The 20388-nt window shown below is 34.8% G+C and overlaps 4 protein-coding genes across 4 annotated transcripts; 2 read left to right on the top strand and 2 right to left on the bottom strand.

Moving 5' to 3' along the window:
• Positions 1 to 638: 638 nt before the first annotated feature.
• Positions 639 to 2239, bottom strand: LOC143541976 (syntaxin-121-like). The gene is made up of 2 exons (XM_077034649.1): positions 1756 to 2239; positions 639 to 1136 (listed from the first exon to the last, which is right to left on the bottom strand). Exons 1-2 carry the CDS (start codon positions 2217 to 2219, stop codon positions 719 to 721), a joined length of 882 nt encoding a protein of 293 aa, XP_076890764.1. The 5' UTR covers positions 2220 to 2239; the 3' UTR covers positions 639 to 718.
• Positions 2240 to 4772: 2533 nt separating this feature from the next.
• On the top strand, positions 4773 to 8740 carry LOC143541949 (uncharacterized). Its single transcript, XM_077034626.1, has 3 exons — positions 4773 to 5179; positions 7047 to 7154; positions 8228 to 8740. The coding sequence occupies exons 1-3, from the start codon at positions 4859 to 4861 to the stop codon at positions 8537 to 8539; spliced, it is 741 nt and encodes a 246-aa protein (XP_076890741.1). The 5' UTR covers positions 4773 to 4858; the 3' UTR covers positions 8540 to 8740.
• Positions 8741 to 9549: 809 nt separating this feature from the next.
• Positions 9550 to 11928, top strand: LOC143541948 (uncharacterized). The gene is made up of 4 exons (XM_077034625.1): positions 9550 to 9707; positions 10669 to 10770; positions 10867 to 11027; positions 11612 to 11928. The coding sequence occupies exons 1-4, from the start codon at positions 9614 to 9616 to the stop codon at positions 11726 to 11728; spliced, it is 474 nt and encodes a 157-aa protein (XP_076890740.1). The 5' UTR covers positions 9550 to 9613; the 3' UTR covers positions 11729 to 11928.
• Positions 11929 to 12155: 227 nt separating this feature from the next.
• On the bottom strand, positions 12156 to 19037 carry LOC143541974 (uncharacterized). The gene is made up of 4 exons (XM_077034647.1): positions 18558 to 19037; positions 17848 to 18003; positions 14214 to 14819; positions 12156 to 13568 (listed from the first exon to the last, which is right to left on the bottom strand). Exons 1-4 carry the CDS (start codon positions 18951 to 18953, stop codon positions 12561 to 12563), a joined length of 2166 nt encoding a protein of 721 aa, XP_076890762.1. The 5' UTR covers positions 18954 to 19037; the 3' UTR covers positions 12156 to 12560.
• Between the last annotated feature and the right edge of the window lie 1351 nt (positions 19038 to 20388).

Here is a 20388-nt window from a genome sequence, read left to right as displayed (position 1 = left end):
TGGTGACATAATGTCTACTTCTAAGAAATAGACGGTATGATCATATTCAAAATTACATATATAAATGAGAACTTAAAATTTGTATGAATTAAGATTCTAGAAGAACACATTTTTCCAAAGTTTAGTTATTTCATCCCTTCTAGAAGAGTTGATATTGGCTCGATAGTCATACCTAAATATGCATTGGTCTTTTTTATATTTCCTGTATGTAGTTACTGACCCATTTCAACCTGTTCGGTCTTTTCTTTTTGTGGGTGGGTGGGGGTCTAGTGTATCTTCAACGATGCATTCCCACGACCGGTGCCTATGTATCTTCATGATGCCTTCGTTATTTTTTTTAATGTGTTTGAAAGTAGACGTAACATAAATAGATGATATAAATCATGTTTATATGCATTTAATTAACACTGTATAAACCCGAGATGCTCTAACAAATAAGGGGTGCCAATCAAGTAATGAATTGAACCTTAACATGTATAGTGAAAAATCGAAAATGAGTTTAGATGTATTCATGTAAGCTGTAGCAAAATATAGCAAGCATAGACATATCTCCCAATCAAGAATCCATATCTTGATAAAATAAAAAACAAAAAGCAGGCTCCATCTACTCTTAAATTACAACAACAAAGTATAGCATAAAACTCTCACCCAAAATAAATTTTCTATAAACAAGAACAAATAAAAAACAAATAACATACCAAATTTTTAACAAAGCCTGCTACTTCCAGGGTCTAATGGACAAGACAATAATGGCAATTATGATCAGCAACAAAAGGATCCCAAAACAAGTCCATTTCCGCGTATTCTTCTGCTTCTTTCTCGCCTCATTCAACTGTTGTGCCCCTCGAGTCACAAACGAGTTAGCCCGGTTCACATGGCTTTCGATATTATCAAGCTGCTCCCCTTGATGCTCCACCAAAACAGCCATATCCATAAACACCTGATGCAGCTCCTTCAAGTTCCTCTCGATCACTGTAACTGCATCGTGTCGTTCCTGAATTTCAAGTATTGTTTCCATCACCTGCCCCCTCCCTTGCTGCTGAATCGCCTTTTGTAAAAACGTCTCGCTTTCTCCTGTGGAGATTAGCTTATCGACGGTGGCTTCATCCGCATTTTCACCGGTCACGGTGTAATACCTGTAACATGGTAAAATACATAGTTAAGTATTACTGAATGATGCATTATAATATATAGATAGGGGTGTTAGCTAGCGTGCTGGTCCAAGTGTCCAACATGTGCTGGTCCAACCTGACACGAACCTGAAAATCATGTAAGACATGTGAACTTGAACACAGCCCGTATATTCACGGATTAACCCGGACACGACCATAAATATTTTACTTTTTTATTGCGTTTATAATTAAATTTATAGTATTTTTTATATCTTTAAAACAAAAAATACAAATTAACATTAAACATTTAAATTTTAATTATAGTTTCTTTGTCATTTTTTTTATAATTTTAAATTTGACATAAGATACCTGACCAATATCAGTTATTACATGAATATAATTTAAAAAAAATAAATAGATTAAACATATCAACTCATGACCCACCAAACCCGACTCGTTTAGCTAAACGGATTTATAGGCTCAACCTAAAACTGAACCGAACCCGTTTATACTAAACCTGAACCCGTGAATTTCACGTTAGGTTCGTGTCGGGTCTTGTGTCATGTCAAAAAATCACACCATGATATAGAGAGAACCTAACGACCCGTCAGCTCATAATAATAAACCTAATATCCAATAATACCTTCGCTGAACGGTTTCCCTATGCTCCGCGGCCATTCGCTGCCGAAGCTCATTGAACGACTTCATCGACGTCTGAAGCTGCTTCCGAAGACCATTAACAACCGAGGTCCGTGTCCGGTCAGTCGAGCTTCCCTGACCACAGTCCGGGAGACTCCGGTTAGTCGCGTTAGACCGGTCTAGTGCTTCCAAATTATTCTTAATAAACTTAGCCTTCTTTAACGACAAAGCAACGTCGTTGTCCATCTTAGTTCTTAAACTTTTAATAGAGTTAGCGTTGTGTAACGTTTTGCTCTGTTCGTTAGACGATTGAAGTTGACTGTGAAGTGATTCAAGACCCTTGAGTTCTTCTTTGATTGCTTCCACGTCATGAAAGAACTTGTCTAGATTCGAACCGGTGTTAGTGTTACCCATCTCGATGTCGCCTGTACGGCCGCCGGAAAACGAGCGAGATAACAGATCGTTCATCTTTTAAATAATAATAATAATAATAAAACTTGAAGATACAAAAACGAAAATAATAATGGATCTTATTTAAGAGGGTATAAAACACGGAGTTTGTTTTGACTATTCTGGAAGACTTAGACTAGAATAGGTCTGGTCGTTGAAGATGGCGGGATCGCACAACTAAGAAATTTCTAACGTGGTTTGAGTTGGATGAAAGTTTTAAATAATATTAAGTTTTATTTTGTTAAATATTGGACTAAATTAATTAACCATGTGGGTACACGTTTTTTTTTATTTTGAGTTTTAAGCTTTGTAAAAGCGTCACGACTCATGCGTGGTATTAAAATGGATGTTCATAAAAAGTTATATTAGATTAATGTAATGTTATTTTTAATTCACACTTTTATTCGATGAATAAGTTAAAAGAAATATAAACATGTAAAGGTCCATCTCATGCCTTGGTCTGCTTTTGCTATCGACCTACATCAACCACCGATCACTTCGTATTACGGAATGTTAGTGAAGACCATCGTCATCGTCGACCCCTTCCCATGTCTCAATGAATTCACGTAGACCACTTATCACTACCATAGAGAAGTTTGATTCACAGGGGAAAACTGTGAAGAAATTTGGTGAAATATAAAAGAAACCACTTATAAATGTTGTCATTTTGAATATGCTTCACCATTTTCCAATCTCACACTTTCTGTGCCCCCATTTTTAAATTAGAAACCAAGAAGCCTATCATGCCCTCAAAATTATGTTGTTGGGCTTAACAGTAAAACCATTAAATTCTTACTTTTGGTAAGTGAACTATACAACGCCTTACAAAGGGCATGAACTCACCACATCTACAATTCTACATATACCATTAATGTTACGATTTTATATATAGCGTGATTTAAGCGTGTAATTTTTCAAGCTAAAATAGTGATTTAAACATACTACATACTCACATAGATCGTGTGTGTAGTTTAATCCAAGATGTATATTTTTCTAATGAAGAAAAAATATTCTATTGGAAAAGGTCGATCTAGGGGCTTTTTCTAGTGGGTTCGTGGCCAACCTGTTATCCCCTTAGGTTGACTAACAATTCTACTCCAAAACAATCATTCCATAGAGTTAACATACTTTCTGATTGAAGACACATCTCAATTTTCTATTTTAATATTTCTTGAAGAAGACACTTTTAATTTTCCAACAAAGTTAATGATATTTCGATTAAATTACATGAATCATTTGAAAAGGTTCACTTTATGTCCTTAGCTTCCAAAGTTATATGGTTATAATTGTTCGTACACTAGTATATTTTGATTCATTTGATGGATGTTAATCTATTTTAGACGTTAATATATAAAAGAAAAAAATATTTTATTTGTCTAATTAAAAGAAAGGATAAAAATCTATTTCACCACCTTTAGTGATCATCTATGTTTAATACCAAAATCAAAATAACATATACTCATTTCGATAATCATGAACCACCACCACCACCACCACCACCACCACCACCACCACCCACATGCATGCACTTGTGTTCTAAGATTGCGGGGCACATCAAGAAACCTTATAAACCAATAAGTATAGAATAATATAATTTTTATCTTTTGATTTTGCTGATTGTAAAAACTCTATCCATTTAGGAGTGAAATTATGAAATTAAGAGTTTGGATTTTAATGGATCAATAGTTCACTTATTAAAATCTTATTTATCAAATATCAGCTGCCTTCAAAAGTAAGGATTTGCAAAGTCATTTCGATTATAAAAGGCTGCTTAACCATAATTATAATAAAAAAAAATTGTCAATTAACCAAGGCCGGGTAACCATCGATTACGAGTAAGTTCGGTTAACTATCCAAATTTTTTATATCATTTTTTCCTTTGTTACAGTTGAAATTGTTTCGGATATGATTGATGTTCCAAGCTCAATCAGAAAGTTTCAAAGCTAAAATATGTTAGTTCCAAACTTGATTACGGTATGTATTTTTTATGTTTGTTCCTTTGTTCTAGTTAAAATTGTTTCGAATATAAAGTTCCAAGCTCAATCAGAAAGTTTCAAAGTTAAAATTCGTTAGTTCCAAATATGGTTTTGGTGTTTCAAGCTATGTTAGCTCCGGATGCCGTGGACCTTTAGAATAGGGTTCAGAAAGTTGTGCATAGTAACGTATCAGCCCATAAGAATCAAAACTTTGTTTTTAGTCGGATTGGGTTTGCTATCCAAAAGGGGATTGCGGCGCAGCTTGTTGCCCGCCTACCTGCCACTTCATTGTAAATCGTTTGGATGTTTCTATAACACAGGATGAACTTGATATAAATTTAAACATTCAAAGCTGGAAATAGAGACATAAAATTTGAAAAACTAAAATTTTAAACATACATTATAAACATACAATGTTCAGTTACAGTTTAAGTTAACGAAGACACATTAACCATAAACATAAAAGTTCAGTTTTCGATTATGGGTCGGTTTTTCTCACCCAAAGAATAATAAAAGCATAAAACGAAAAAATCCCTTGAATCCAACGCATCACATCATAGCTGTAATCCAATCCAATGGACCCTCATCACATCCAACGGCTTGTATTAACCTACAAAGCACCCAATATTCAAAAGTGTAACCACAGTCAACATCTTCTTCTTTCCGATCTTCTCTCCGGCAATGGCGATTCCGGTTACTCCAACACTCCTACTCATCATCGCCTTCACAATCATCTCAACCACACCGTATCTCGTCCACTCCAGCACAGACAACAACCACATCTTCTCTCCATGCTCCGACACCACCGTCCAACGGTCCGACGGTTTCACTTTCGGCATCGCTTTTGCGGCGAGAACCGCGTTCTTCTTCAACAGCACGGTTCAGTTGTCTCCGTGTGATCGACGGCTTTCGCTTACGTCATCCGGCTCACAGCTCGCGGTGTTTCGGCCTAAGGTGGATGAGATCTCGCTTCTCACGGTTAATAACACAAACTTCCAGCCGGTAAGTTGTTGATTTTATTGGCTTAGGTTAGAATTGCTCAATTGAATAGTTAATTTGTGTAGTTTGAGTTTGGATCTGTGTGTTGTGGAAATTAGGGCTAATTGGATACTTAATTTGGGGGAAGTGGGAATTAGGTTTGATGTGATTGGCTAATTTATCAGTTAAACCAGTAGGACAACTATGTTTGCTGTAATTTGTTATTTGCTAAGTTAAACAAGTAGAAATAATTGAATCGATAAGAGCATTGTGTAAAATGTTAATCCACTGAGTTTGGATCGTTCTCGAGCCTGTTTGATCGATGATAACAGTTTGGTCTATTAAGATACCTGATTTAGGGAGAAAGGGGTTACTAGGTTTGCTGTTATTGGCTATTTGCTAAGTTAAACAGGTAGAAGTAGTCGCCATAGCCATCCAGATGTTTGCATGTGTGTCCATTTCTATGCAGTCGATGTCGCCGTGTCGGTCCTTTGGTAAAATATCGATTAAACTATCGGTCAGAATATTGGTACCAATAATATCGGCGATATTGGACCGGTATATCACCGATATTCCCGCTATCAGTGTTTTAAGTCTTAATTGTCAATGTTTAGTGTTCAATGTTAGTGTTTTAAGTCTTAATCAGTTCCTACTTGCTACGATTGTTTGGGTATTGCAATTTGCAAAAGGTTAATTTGTTAGTGGTGGGAGAGTATACTGAATTATTAGTGTTAAATTGCTATTTATATGGATTTTACATGATATTAAAATTACCGATATCCCACCGATATCTCACCGCGATAACCGATATCATTTTTCCGCATTAACTGCTTAGGTCCCTTTTGAGGAAAATTGGGAGCGGGTGTGTTGGATTGTTTGATGTTTTTGATTTCTCTTCATCTGTTTAGGGATATTATTGCATCAAGTGAAGCCTGTGGTGGCATTAGTTGATAGTTATTGTGATATATTTTTATCATTACTCACTATCATTGATGATTTTATGTGTATCACATAGAAGAAAGCACATACCATATATGGTTATTTCATGCATTCTTAGTTTGACTTGGAAATAACACCTGACATGAACATTTGTGGCTCAGAAGATTGTCACTGACCACTGTAAAAGATTAAATATATCCAAAGGCTAAAACTACAAAATAGTCCCAAAAATTGTCTTCAGACATGTTTCTGCTTGTTTATATCTACTCTTAGCATCAAATAGAAGTAAGCGTCAAAGCGTGTGAAGTTGCAAAATGGTTTGCAATTATGGGACCAACTAATTTTTTTAAATCATATACATTTGATATGAAAGAATATGAGTTGGTCACATAAAGTCATCTTGGTACTTTATCATAGGCAAACTTGGGTAAAATTGGACTTGTACTTTTGTCACAACTATTAAAGCTAAATTGTTATTTGGTACTTACAAAGGTGCCCAAGATCCCCATTTATGGTAATGTAGGATGTTTTTATTGTGCCAATCCGCATGGCAAGTACATGTTTCAACCAATGATTGTAGATAAGTTAGAACTAAGAAACGATATGTGACTTTGGAAGTGTAAGTAGAGTTTTGAAGATTCTTGCTCAGCTGATTTTAAGATGGTGTGAAGTTACTTGAAAGATATAAATAATGGTATATTAGTATCCTTTGCATCTTCCTGTAAGTCATATGTTGAATTTAAAAAAAAAAATCAAAAATTGTTCTTGAACTTCCCTTCAATAAAAAAGAAAATTATGTAATATTGTGGTCACAAATCAATACCAATTTCTTTTACAGTGTGGATATCATGCTAGTAGAAAATTTTAACATGAACATTTCCCGAAAAAGAAAAAGTGTGCAATAAAAGCTAGGTTTGTGATTTCATTCATGATCTTGTTATGGAATTCACAGGATAATGTTGGTGGTTATATGGTAGCATTTGCTGGTAGAAAGTATGCGGCAAGATCAATCCCTGCTTTTGTTGCAAACAGTACATACATTGTCACTAGTTTCACACTGGTAAGATCATATCAACTCCATTCACTTGATCATAACTGAATCGTGCCACATCAGCAGAGGTGTTAGTATTTAGTATCCGATCCAGAAAATGGGTCAATACAAGATGCTACTGATGAGGCATCATTCTCGTTAACTGTCAAGATTTTGTAATGGCAATTTCAACTCGTTTGTGTGAGGATGGGTTGATTTGGGCTTTTGTTTTAATGCTAACGGGCTGAACAGTTGAACACATGATAAAATGTAGCCATGAGTTTGACATAACATCCTATATTGGTTTATTAAAGAAAAATTGTATCATTTTTGTAAAAATAATCAAGTTTAGTATCTTATTTATAAATTAATTATCATTTTTGTCAACCTGTTTGTATCAAAATGGATTGTCTGGGGGTTTTATGTTTGAAGGTTACGGATAAAGTTTAAAAACTCATGGGAAACGGGTCACAAGTTAAAGATTGTTTTATTCAAAATAAAATGTTATCAGTTAATACAGTAGTAGTTTTTGTAATCATGTTTAATACATCAGTTATTAGTTAAGAGAAGACAAAAACATTGTCAAATCGTTTTTGAAGACAGTTTGATTTGGGTTTTATGTTTAAACGGGTTGGACGCATGTTAAAATTCAACCAGTCATTAATAAAAGAAGGCAGACGGGTCAACACAATCATTTTGACTTGTTTTGACGGCCCGTTTAGCCAGTGGTGTAAATAGGTCAATCCTCTCATGAGCTACTTGAGACCGGCTCACTAAAATTTATATCATTTTAGTTTAATATATTTAAAATATATCTATATGATAATAAAGTTATGATAAAAATAACTAAATAATACAATATTATTTTATATATAAAAATTATTAATAAAAATATTTAAACAATATTTATAAGTACATATAACTCAATTAATTAATAATAATAAACAAGTCGAGCCTGAGACGAACTCAAGCTTGAAAAACTACACATGAGCCGAGATCAAGCTTTAGCAATAGAGCTCGAAATGAGCCAAGCTCGATCCTCGGGTCAGCTCATTTACACGCCTGCGTTTTGCCAGGATGCTTATAACTTGTGTTTACTATAGGTGATGGAGTACAAAAAGGGCCGGCTACAAAACTTATACTGGAAACGAGACGGGTGTTCTTCATGTTCAGGCAAATCCAACTTCGTGTGCCTTAACAACCAGGACTGTGCAATCAGGACTAATTCATGCAAGTTAAGAGGCGGGAACGTTGATTGCAGCATTGGAATCCAGCTCGCGTTTTCTGGAACCGATAAACACGAAACTGTTTTTAATTCATGGTACGAGGTGAAGAATCTTCGTCAATACTCGTTATTTGGGCTTTACAAGAATCTTAAGGATTCTCTTACTAGTCAATACAAAAGTTTCTTTTAAGGTTTAACGAGTTTTTGTGTTGCTTGCCTTATGAATTGGTTTTTCTGTTTCTTTGTTGTTTGTGTGAACTTTAGTGTCAGTAATATTCTTTACACTATTGTATATTATGTTCCTGGAGAGATTATATGATTATTAATGAAATATTTTGCTATATATTGCAATCTGGGCAACTCAAAATCTAACTTTCAGTTGACCCCCCCCCCCCCACCCCCAACAAAAAAAAAAAAAAAACTGACAATTACCAACCTACTTCACATTTTTAATGAACACATTCATCTTGAGGGGTAAAATAGTCATTTAACATAGATTTTGTGCGTAGAGACAACGTTTTATGGTTGAAAGCTTGTAATAATATTGTTATCCAAATCAACGAATAGCATTGTGAAACGTTTGTTATATTTAATTATCTTCCAAACTTGTTTTTTTTTACTTGAACTTTAATATTTTCTTTTCATTAGTCTTCACATTGGCCTGAAAAAAACACCTGGAGTATTCATTTTCTAGATATAACATTATTTACTAAGTAAAATAAAATATTCATACGAACTAACACATAATCAATGTATGCAACAATTGGTGAGTATATTCAATATGCTAACAAATTTGAACTCGTAAAAAACAGGTTAAATTTATACCTTAATCGCCTAGAGACATTACTAACACCGAATTCGTTTTTAATGTTAGTATTGTAGATAGTTAAGTGTAAATTTACAGTATTAGATGTATTGTTTACCAAAATAGTAGAGTTGGTGTAATATAAATACTACATGAATGTACGAGTAAGATCATCCCAATTATTCACATTCGATGTGTTGTTATTACCATCCTTTTCAACCATCTCTAACTTTCTTTAATCTCGTAATTAAACTTGTTATAATAGTGCTAAAATTATAACAAGTAGGGATTTTTAAAGTCGTTTTTAAGAGAAAAAAAAAAGATCTATTAACTTTGAGGAGTAAACAGCAAATACATATTTTGAAGCACCGTACTACAGTACAACAAATATCATCATGCCTAGTGTATACTGACAACATAATCACTGAATTATACATTCATCTCCGATTGAAGAAATCAATGGAAGGAATTCGAATCAATCTGTTCATCGCACTTGTTTACATCCTATCAATCATCGCACCTTCCATTCACGCCACAGATTTCGAATACTGCAGTGAGCATTTAGTTTTAGTTTTAGTTTCAGTTTCAGTTTCAAATTCTGCATGTTTTGATGTTATAATTTGTTAAATCACTTATTGATTTTTAGCTCATGATACATTATCTTTACTTTTAGTTACATAAGTTTACATTTATCTAATTATCCTCAATATTTAGTTTTATTCTCATTTCAACACACCATGATAACCTTTATGATCAAAAGTAATGTGATTACCTTGTTTTTTTATTTTTTTTTTATTTCTTTTAATAATAAATTTTTACATTAAATTCCATTAAACACCGATTGCAATAAAGTGACAGGTAAACATGCAACAAACTCTCTTTTCGATAGCAAAACCGATCTTGCTTATTTCTTTTTAAAGTTTAAACAAATTTACACAAGTTATAGATCTTACTAGTAGGGATGAGCACGGTACTATACCGGTACCGATCCAGAAAATCACCAATTCTTGGTACCGGGACGGTACCGGTATTGAAGGTCAAATGTCGGGAAATACTGGTACCGTACCGATCCCGAAACTCAAAACTTTGGTACCGTTTCGGTGGTACCAAATCGGTACCGGTACCGAATTTGCTCATCCCTAGATCTTAGGATTTTTTAAACTGACTGCTACTTGTATCCTCTGAGTAGATTGGGTGATCATACTTGTTTGAAGTTTAATGTGTGACAAGTTGACTCAACAATTCTTAACAACCGTCAAGATTTGAATTTTGAAGGCGATGTCACTCTTTAAGCATGATCAGAGTTACAAAATTCTCAACTTTTTATTTATGGTTCATGTAAAACAGACTGCAGTTTGTTTTATATATGACAATTAACTATTTTTGTTGGATTTTATTCGCCCGCAGTTTCTGCTTCTGAAATAGATAGTTTAATAACATGTTGGTCAAGTTAGTCTCTAATGAGATACTCTGTTATATTTTTGTCTTTAATAGTATAGTAAAACTTTATGCAGATAAGAGGAAAGAGTACGCTGTCACGGTCACTGGAGTTGCGGTCAGTCCTGACCCGATAACAAGAGACCAAGAGACCTCGTTCATTATTTCTGCATTTACAGGTATAATCTACAATTAGAGATTTGCTTATTATATCACATTGAAACACTTTTTAAGTTCATTATATTACAGCTGATTATGATGATTTAATATCTTAGATAAACCATTATCTGGAGGCAAAGTTGTGATTCGTGTTGCTTACTTTGGAATAAGTGTTTTTAGTCAAACTGGTGATCTTTGTGATAATATATCTTGCCCTATTCCTGCTGGTGACTTCACAATTTCTTACTCCCAATTCTTACCTATGATAGCTCCTCCTGTAAGTAGTTTTGTCCTATTTTTTATTTTTTCTGTTGGTTCTGTTTTTATTCTCTGCTGTCAAATAAAAGTCACAAAATTTGTTCCAATAAGTAGTATTATGACAATAGGCAAATGAACCAAACGAGAACGAACAAAGCAGGCTTGTGTTCGCTTCTTAAGAAAATGAGTGTGTTCATATTCATTTGTTAATAGGATAAACTAACAGTTCACGAACGTAAGAGAACAAACGTAGCTGAACATAGAAGAGCAAACATAACCGAGCGAGCACCACTGAAAAGTAAACATGAACATCAATTTATTGGGTGTAAAAGTTTATATGGAACTAGACTAAATTGTAATGAGTGAACATAAATGAATTTAATGTTGAACGGTTCACTGAATGTTCGGTTTATTTACATGCCTAATGATTAGTAGAGGTGGCAGAATGGCTAGGCGAGTAAAGGGTCAAAATGGTTGTGTTAACCCGCAAACAATTTTTTTTTGTTATTTAGTTATTTGAGTTTTTTAAACATAACTGATGTTCAAATATTACAACCCATTCGAACCATTTCCTTTATAGCATATGTGGTTTGATCAATACAGGGTTCATACACACTAACATTAAAGGTGCAAGATGGTCACACAAAAGAGCTCACATGCATCAAATTTGACTTCAAGATTGGCTTCTTCAAGTTGAGTGACGGACCGATTGACACTTGACTGATGGTTGGTTCAAAAAGAGATGTCAATATGTCATTGTGCATGTATTGATTATTATTCTCTAGACTTGTTATTCTATCGATTCTGGTATGTAACATGTTAAATGGTTTGAGTGTAACTAGTCGAGAACGAACTGTATGGCTGCCAAGTCATGTATATATTCCGAGTCAAACTCAATGGAAATAGCATAAAAGAATCAGACAGCAGGTTGCTTGAGAATTTTTACCTATAGAAATGTGAAGAATCTTTTTACATGCACAAAGACCACAATTTGAAGAAAAACTTTACAGCTAACATATATCTATATCCATCAAGAACCCTAGATACCAATTGCTTGGAATCAGAAAGTTTGCTACTTTGCTTTATTTATTTGATTAGGAATAACATGTCATTTTCAAAAAAGTTACACAAATAATGTTTTAAACTGTAGATTTTTAATGACTCCAAAAGGGTATGATGCTTTCTAGCAATAAACCAACTTACAGCTTTTAAAGCATAAAAGCTGAAATATATTAGCCCAGCAAGGATTAGTTCTTGAAAACTACATTAACATATAAGTTCCATTACACATAGTATAAGTCATTACAACATAAAACACTAAACATTAGTAGTTATGACCTATCCACAGTTTACCTTTTTAGCTTTTTTACAAACCGCTCCTTCCCACAAAATAAACGAAGAGTCAACGGAAAAGGTCAAAAGTCTTGCAAACCCACATTTCTATTGACCCCTAAAAACATTCAAGAATCACCACTTCAGTGATTTCCCACTTCAAACAGTCTGATGACAAGAACATTAGCATGTAAAAGTTAAAAACTTTAGGCCTACAAATTCACATTTTCGGTGCTGACATGGCAGTGACCGCCACAAGAACACCATCGGCCGCCAGTGGGGGTGGTTGTGGCAGCAGTGACTGAGTATAGTGAAACTCAATCTGCAGCCTGTGATGAATCAAGTTCGAAGAAACTAAGCCTTTCTTGATATCGGCTTGCAGTTCCCTAATAGGAATAGCAGCCAAGAAACTTTTTATATACTCCTTACAAGATTCTTTACCACGACAAACAACCTCGTTTTCTTCCGTTGACTTTTCTGTTGCCTTTTCCGTTGACTTTTCTTCAGAACCCTCAGAACTGCTGACTTGTTCAGGCAACTTAAAGATCACTGAATCTTGATCAAACTTCAAGATATATGCTTGATCACACCCTTCAAAAAGCCGTTCGCCTAACGTATCGATAATATAATAAGCATCTGAGTCAACTTTCAACAAGAAAAAGTGATCGTTCCAGCTCACTATGTAAACCTGAGGCTCGTTTGCCGAAGCTTCCGCTTCACGGCTAATCTCATCCCACATGTTATCGAACGACATCGCCCCATGTAAAAAGTCAAGAGTACCCTCGTGGGATTCGTCCGGATGGAAAAAGCTGATAAAAGATTTTCCCGGGAGTACGGTCAAAGGGCGTAAATTTGCCTCAAGAACGGTTTCGAGGTCAAAATGTTTATCGGGAAAACGGGCCATGTAGTTTCCGTTATTACAAAGGTTTCGCCACTCAGTTGACCCTTCTCGTATTAGAGAGTCGAATTGTGATTTGATTGGCATGAGGTGGTGGTTGTTTTGGAACCAGTCAGCAATCACCGCCACGAGGGCGGTGCACGCGCTCTCTCCGGCCGCCTGTTCACTTCTTTGATCGATTGAAGCGAAGAAGACGTGCGTGTTCAGCTTCATGCAACCATCTCGGCTGATTATATCCCTCTGTTCCCAATTCCCAACTGCAAAATTGTCGTCCCCGAACTCGGATACCAGATGTGGGTTCACACACTGGTCTTCATCGGGTTTATGACACTGCAAAACCGAGTTAAACAATATATTTATCAAAAAAGACGGTGTAATCAAATGCATTCTAAAGTTAAAGCAAGTCGTGTTTTGGGTTGGCGTATCTAACTCGTTTAAAAAATGGGCGGTGCTTGGGTTGGCCTGTTTAATTAAACAGGTTGTGTTTTGGCTAACACGCTTAAAAAGCAGGCCGTGTTTAGATTGACCAGCTTAATTAAACGGGTCGTGTTTAGGTTAACATGTTAAAAAAACGGGTTATGTCTTGTTTGACCTATTTAATTAAACGACTCGTGTTTGGGTTGACCTGTTTAAAAACGGGTTGCGCCTGGGTTGAGCTGTTGAACCCATTTAGTTAAACAGGTCAACTCGCCAACCTGCTTAGTCAAACAGGTCAACCCACTAAGTCGTTTATGTCCCATTTAACCCATTTTTTTACAACCCACCAACCAGTTTCACACGTCTTTATATAAATGGGTTAGATGGGTCGTGTTCAGGTTACACAATTTTAAATGTTTTCGGTCAAAGTCTATATGACAGTTTGAAAGTCACAATCAACCCAACCCGATTAACATCCCTAGAGTACAACGGTTTGAAAAGTCAACCCCTCATAAACAAATTAAATCCAAGGCCAAAAACTTTATAAAAATATTGTACCCCGACAAGTGATTCATCAGAACTGAGTTGGCGGCGGTCAAAGTCTATATCATCTCCACCTTCTTCACCATAATCTTTCTTCAACAACGGCTCGCCCTTCGGTTTTGGTGATTTAAAGTTTAATTTCCGTTTTTTCCACGGTAAAATGCTCCGTTTCGGGGTTTGAATCTGTTCAAAACCGGAAACTGTCAAATCCTCTTCGGGTGAGCACCCGTCGTCCGATTTGTGGTTACTATAATAAACATTATCCTCGAACAGGGACCCACCAGCCCAATTTGCATATGCTAAAGTCCCATAACTAAATGATTTCCTAATAGTTGAATTCTCCATTTTGCCCTCATGTGACTCGTCAAGCGAGTCAAAGTCAGCAAGATTCGGATAGTCTCCTTCATCACTTCTGCTTTCACTAATCTCGTGTTCTGGTACATTAGTGGCTTTTTTACCTCGTCTAATCGACACGAATTCTTTAAAGTTTTTAACTTTTTTCAAACCTGATTTGAGTTTGGAATGCTCGTCTTTCTCTGATGATGTTTCTGATGTTTGACTTTGACTTTGTGTGCACTCGGTTGGTTGAGCAGCTCTCAACTCCACCAAGCTAAGTGATATCTGCACCGAACATACACCTCAGGTTAATAATATTTGTAACGGTGATGATCTTTCTCTATATTTTTGGCACTTTCTATAACATTTTGAATAACAATGCAGATCCAAAATACTACTCTATCTTGTAACACTTCCCAAAAACTAAATCTTCAGTCAATTATTTCTATTTCATGGAAAAATTTATGTGATTTGGACTTGAATTTTTCTTCGAATTTCAAGAAACAGATTTAGCATTACCATTGATGCTAAAAGGGTATATATTTAGTTCTAATATCTCTCTCCTAATGAAATTTCAACAATTTTGAGATGTCCAAAAAAAATGTCATTTCTTGCCCTTGTTTTTGGTTGCCACCATTGTAAGAATGTGAATCCAAAATACTAATCTATGTTGTAACAATTTCGAAAACCTAAATCCTCGGTCAAATATTTCAATTTCATGAAAAAAAAAAGTTTTAGACATCAAATATGTAACACCCCAACCCGGAGCAGGCTGACGTGTCACTATTACAGATATCATAGACCAAACAAAAACCATTTAAATGAAATGAAAAGAATCCCATGGCAACCAAAAGAGTTAAAAACACTGAAAGAAATTCTAAGTCAAATTTATTAAATGCTTAAAGAAAATTAAATCAAGTCCTTATTCTTGAGCTTCATTTTACTCTCATCACTGATCTCCCCTATTTCCCGAATTACCTGTTAGCAAATAAGACAGACACAAACAAGAAAATACGGCTGAGCCAAAAATTGCGCAGTAACGGAGAGAACAATAGTACAGGTAAAGGCATACATAAGACAAAACACATACTGAAATAAAACTGAAACTATTGCGGATATAAAACCACGCTTTAGACCGAACTATAATTAAATGCGAAACATAATCCGATACACGATCGGGACGTAATCTGAATATACTCAAATTTAACCAAATGCATATACACATATCAAAACGGACCAGAAATATAGCGAAACAAAATATAATTACTAAAATACACGACGATGACGTTAAAATAAATAGGTCGTGTAATACGGAAGCACCCAGAGCCTAAACAGAGGGGTACACAGCTAGCTAGTCCATGCACCAAGGAGACGGTGTGGGTGGCGTGCACACATTGTTCCATCTCAAACAGAAGTCAGGAGTCAGGAGTCAGGAGTCGGAGCTAAGATCGATCTATACGCCTCTAAGTGGCCAAGGTACTACATGAGTACTTTCAGAGACGCCGTGAACTTTGATTACGCACTGTCACGATAAGTGCCATGTCGTTGACGCCCCAACGACAAGTCAGAAATGCTCGGGTAACAGAGTACTGAACTAAAGTCGTATAACTAAAAGATATTTAAACAGGAACATGCAATAATGAATTCAAAATATATATAACCTATTGCATGCTATAAAATTAATATAACCATATCATACGAATAAACCGAACTAGATAACAAAAATCCGCACTGCGAAGTGACGGACATCGAATATAAAATGGACTAGAACCAATACTATGAGTGAAGAAAAACAGAATCCGTACTACAAAGTAACGGAATATAAATAGTACTAAGAGGAAACAAAAACAGAAACCGTACCTTGGTTTAGCAATCAAAGCAAAAATGAACAAGTCGTCCATAACACGTATAAGAACCTATCATTTAGTTACATTTATATTACGAGTTAAACATATATAACTTAATTAAATTCGGCGACTCGTTAATTTTCCCGCGACGGCCACACTTATAAATCATGATCTATTAATAAAACTACTTGTCATATGATCGTTTTACTAATTATCCAAAAGTTTTAAGTTTTCAAAATATAAACATTTATATATATAACTTTGAATTACGAAAACCTTTTTTTTTGTCATGCAAGAAGTAGGATAACATGGCATAACTTTACTCAGAACACCAACCAATTCTTTATTTAACTAACACCTATAATTTGAATATTCATAAATTCTTATTAGTTATGTTATGTTTAGTTTTAATTCTAACCAACACACACCCCTACATATATCCATACGTACATACTAATTACTCACGTGAATGAATTGGACACCAATTTGACAATAGAGCATGCACTATTATATCTTTTCATATGCTTAAATCCTATATCTAAGTTTATTACTTTCAACATCCTTACTTAGAGTGCCAAAATCCAAATATAAACAAACAGATCCCAACGAAAGTTAAAGAAAATTCCTTTGTTTAAGATCATCATTTAAAAACATTGATTCCGATTACACAAGTTTTCGTCGCGGGAACAAATTAACTAACAAGAGCAACTTATGTACTAGAACAAGTTAAATCATGTACAAACCAGAAGCTAAGGATCGTAGCTATAACAGGTAGCCGAATAAAACTGAACGCGTTGTGAGAGCAGTGAACAAGACAACAATGATAATTCACCTTGACAGTTGCGCGGTAGGGCTGGTATCGTAGGATGGTAGAAAGACAAAGGGTGGCAGTTTAATAACGGGGTGGTATGCAGCGACGTCCTCCATGGAACATAAAGCCGAGGTCGGAAACACGGATTTTGAGAGCTGATTGATGAGCGAGTTTTGTAACCAAAATAAGGGTTTGCAACCGTTTAAATAGTTTATTAATCATTAGAGATAATGCGAAATTCTTTCGGTAGTTATCAATGATTTCGTTGGAGCAGATACATCTTTATTCAATATCTTCCTTATCAATATGTGCTTCAAACGAGATTCTTAAATTCAAATATTATTATTTCAATTTTATCTATAACCACCACCCTTCTTCTTCTTCTTCTTCTTCTTCTTCTTCTTCTTCTTCTTATTATTATTATTATTATTATTATTATTATTATTATTATTATTATTATTATTCAGGTTATATATTATATAATTATTATATGATAAGTTATAACATTCATATCTAAAGTGTTGATTATTCATCATTAACGTTCTCAGTTCAAAGTGACCATAACAATCATGCTTATTATTATTATTATTATTTTGATTCGAATTTTTCGTATGTTACAAAATAATAACTAACAAAATGTTCGTATGGTACATACATGAAGAGAGGGTTGAGACTCGGTTGCTCCCGATGAAACAATTAGTGGAATGTTAAGCTCAAACTCTTTCTCATTGGCTATAGAAGCAAACTCAGCAAGATTTAAATACGCCTTTCCAGTTAAGGGAACTTTATTCTTAGGGCCTGTGTTCGATCCCTGAATCAAAGAAAAACGATTGCATCATGATCTCCTTATAAACTATCAAACTAATCCCAGTTATATGGTGCAAGCTAATCAATATGCAATTTTGATCACTATTTACATAGTTTAGTAAATTTTCTTGATAAGTTAGAAATCCATATCAAGAAGCATTACAATTTAATCTTGACAGTGAAGGTTGTCACTTTTTAATAATTAGAATGGAACAATTACCAAATTCCCATATGCCATATGATAAAATAGAATAAATTTGTAACAAATTATAGATTCTTCAATATCCAATACATACAAGGCTCCAAAAATCCCTAAATTTGGTAAGAGAAACCTAACAAATTCTATATAATATGTCTATGTATGTATGTAAATTGCAAGATGACATAAACCACAAGGTACCAACAACAAAAAAATAGATAATTACCTAAATCTGGTAGGTTACTAACCAATTTAATTAGCATTCAATCCAAACACAAGAAAAGAAGATTCAAAACAACACTAATTTATCCCAAACCTAAAAAACAAAATTAAATAATAATTAAAAAAAAAAAACTTACATTGACATTCAAGACTTTAAACCCAATCTCCCAAGGAAGAAAAAAGTCATTATCTTTATACCCAGAAAGAGTACAAACTGAATTGAATTCTTGATCCCACAAAACGACACCGTTTTGATCATCAAATTCTCCATCTTTTGTAAACTCACTCTTGACTGTTCTCCTCAATGAACCCAGAGTGATCTTGGGTCCTTTCCACTTAATCTCCACAACCCTTTGAATATTATTATTATTATTATTATTATTATTATTATTATTATTATTATTATTATTATTATCTTTCTCCACAGGATCACAATTACCACCATTTTCTAATTTCTTGACGACCAATTTGACTTGAACTTTTCTTGATAAAATTGGTGGCCATGGGCGCCATTTCATCATCTTAACGACCATTTTGGGTCAAGATTGATGATGGGTGTGATCAAGATTGAAGCTTTATGGGAATTGAGAGGTGGGTTTTGATGTTTGAGTGTTGAATTAGAGGAAGAATGAATGTGGGTTAAATTGTGATGTTATGGGTCGATGAATTTGAGAGTCTGTCTGAGGTGAAGGTGAATATAATATGTGCGTTGTTTTCCGCGTGGATGTGTATGTATATCTGTATGTATATGTCATATATGTATAGACAGACAGCGGTGCAAAGTAAAGTTAGAGAGAGAAGAGAAGAAGAGGATGTGCATGATTTGACTCTTTATTTTATTTTTAGTTTAGTTTACGTAAAAGTGTCTTCTTTTCTCTTAATTTAGGTTTTTTAATTCGTTAAATACGACTGAATTAGAGGTTAACTGGTAAAGTATGTTATTTTGGCTTTAAGTTATATTTTGAAACATGAGTCTTATACACCTATAACCGAGCTAGATTTTTATAGCTGCTAAGTAATGTATGGTTTCAAGTTTAGATTACAAATGAACATGGTTTAATTTGTTGGGAATTTCGGCTTAATGGTTACTTAGTGTGCAAGGTTAAGTAACGGGTTTTAAGGAGTGGCTAATTATAAAGATGTGTTTAGATCTAATTGTTTAAGATAATTATTATGTTCGATTATTTAACAATCATAAGTCTAGGGGTGGCAACCTTGACCCAAACCATTTCAAATGGGTCAATTTGAATTGTTTTAAAATTTAAATGGGTTGATTTTGGGTCATAGGTTTTAATTAAATAGTTCAAAATGAGTCACTTGAAATTTCACATTCTTATTTTCGGGTCAAAATGGGTTGACAAAGTTAACTATATGGTATGTGGGTTGTCTCTTAAGGAAAAGTGGTATGTTCGGGTAGAAACGGGTTTTAGATTAGAACGAGATCGGTTTAGCTTTTGGCTCGGATCAGGTTTTGTGCCGACACGAGTTTTAGCACTGGACGGGTTGGGTTTCGGTTTCTTTCGAGTTTTCGCACTGGACGGGTCGATTTTGGTTTTTGTTTCGTTTTCGTCGACTTTTCAATTTCGGTTAATTGGTCGGTTTTTATTTTCTTTATGAACAAGGACAACGGCGAAAATTTTTTAGTTTTTTTTACCTTTTCGTTTTTTATTTATATTTTGAGTTAAGATTTTTTTATTGTTGAAAATGTGCTGATTCGTTGGTCCAAAAAACTGATCTGAAAACCGTTCTGACCTTGACCCGTTCTAACCCAAACCTGTTGACCCTAACCCGTTCCGACCCGAACCAAAACAACCCATTTTTTAAGTGACCCGTTTCGACCCTAACCCGTTTCAACCCTAACACATTCCGACCCATGACCCGTTTCAACCAAACCCAACCCATTTGCCACCTCTAATCATAACTATAGACTAACGTGTATATGTTAGATTATAAAAATTGTGTTTGGGA

The sequence above is a fragment of the Bidens hawaiensis genome, unplaced genomic scaffold (genome assembly GCF_021521415.1).
Source record: "Bidens hawaiensis isolate Kalapana, Puna unplaced genomic scaffold, B.hawaiensis_p1.1 tig00012728_1, whole genome shotgun sequence".
In the NCBI taxonomy this organism is placed as follows: domain Eukaryota; kingdom Viridiplantae; phylum Streptophyta; class Magnoliopsida; order Asterales; family Asteraceae; genus Bidens; species Bidens hawaiensis.
Note: the sequence above shows the minus strand (reverse complement) of the source record. Positions and strands in the feature narration are given on the sequence as shown.

What these genes read in the sequence shown, in the direction of transcription:
- LOC143541949 (XM_077034626.1), top strand. Translation starts at nt 4,859, where the DNA reads ATGGCGATTCCGGTTACTCCAACACTCCTACTCATCATCGCCTTCACA. An exon ending in ATAACACAAACTTCCAGCCG is followed by an intron (nt 5,180 to 7,046) that starts GTAAGTTGTTGA and finishes TGGAATTCACAG; the next exon opens with GATAATGTTGGTGGTTATAT. An exon ending in TTGTCACTAGTTTCACACTG is followed by an intron (nt 7,155 to 8,227) that starts GTAAGATCATAT and finishes TGTTTACTATAG; the next exon opens with GTGATGGAGTACAAAAAGGG.
- LOC143541974 (XM_077034647.1), bottom strand. Translation starts at nt 18,953, where the DNA reads ATGGTCGTTAAGATGATGAAATGGCGCCCATGGCCACCAATTTTATCA. An exon ending in TTAAAGTCTTGAATGTCAAT is followed by an intron (nt 18,004 to 18,557) that starts GTAAGTTTTTTT and finishes TCTTTGATTCAG; the next exon opens with GGATCGAACACAGGCCCTAA. An exon ending in CTGATGAATCACTTGTCGGG is followed by an intron (nt 13,569 to 14,213) that starts GTACAATATTTT and finishes TCGGTTTTGCAG; the next exon opens with TGTCATAAACCCGATGAAGA.
- LOC143541948 (XM_077034625.1), top strand. Translation starts at nt 9,614, where the DNA reads ATGGAAGGAATTCGAATCAATCTGTTCATCGCACTTGTTTACATCCTA. An exon ending in CACAGATTTCGAATACTGCA is followed by an intron (nt 9,708 to 10,668) that starts GTGAGCATTTAG and finishes AACTTTATGCAG; the next exon opens with ATAAGAGGAAAGAGTACGCT. An exon ending in TACCTATGATAGCTCCTCCT is followed by an intron (nt 11,028 to 11,611) that starts GTAAGTAGTTTT and finishes TGATCAATACAG; the next exon opens with GGTTCATACACACTAACATT.
- LOC143541976 (XM_077034649.1), bottom strand. Translation starts at nt 2,219, where the DNA reads ATGAACGATCTGTTATCTCGCTCGTTTTCCGGCGGCCGTACAGGCGAC. An exon ending in AGGGAAACCGTTCAGCGAAG is followed by an intron (nt 1,137 to 1,755) that starts GTATTATTGGAT and finishes ACCATGTTACAG; the next exon opens with GTATTACACCGTGACCGGTG.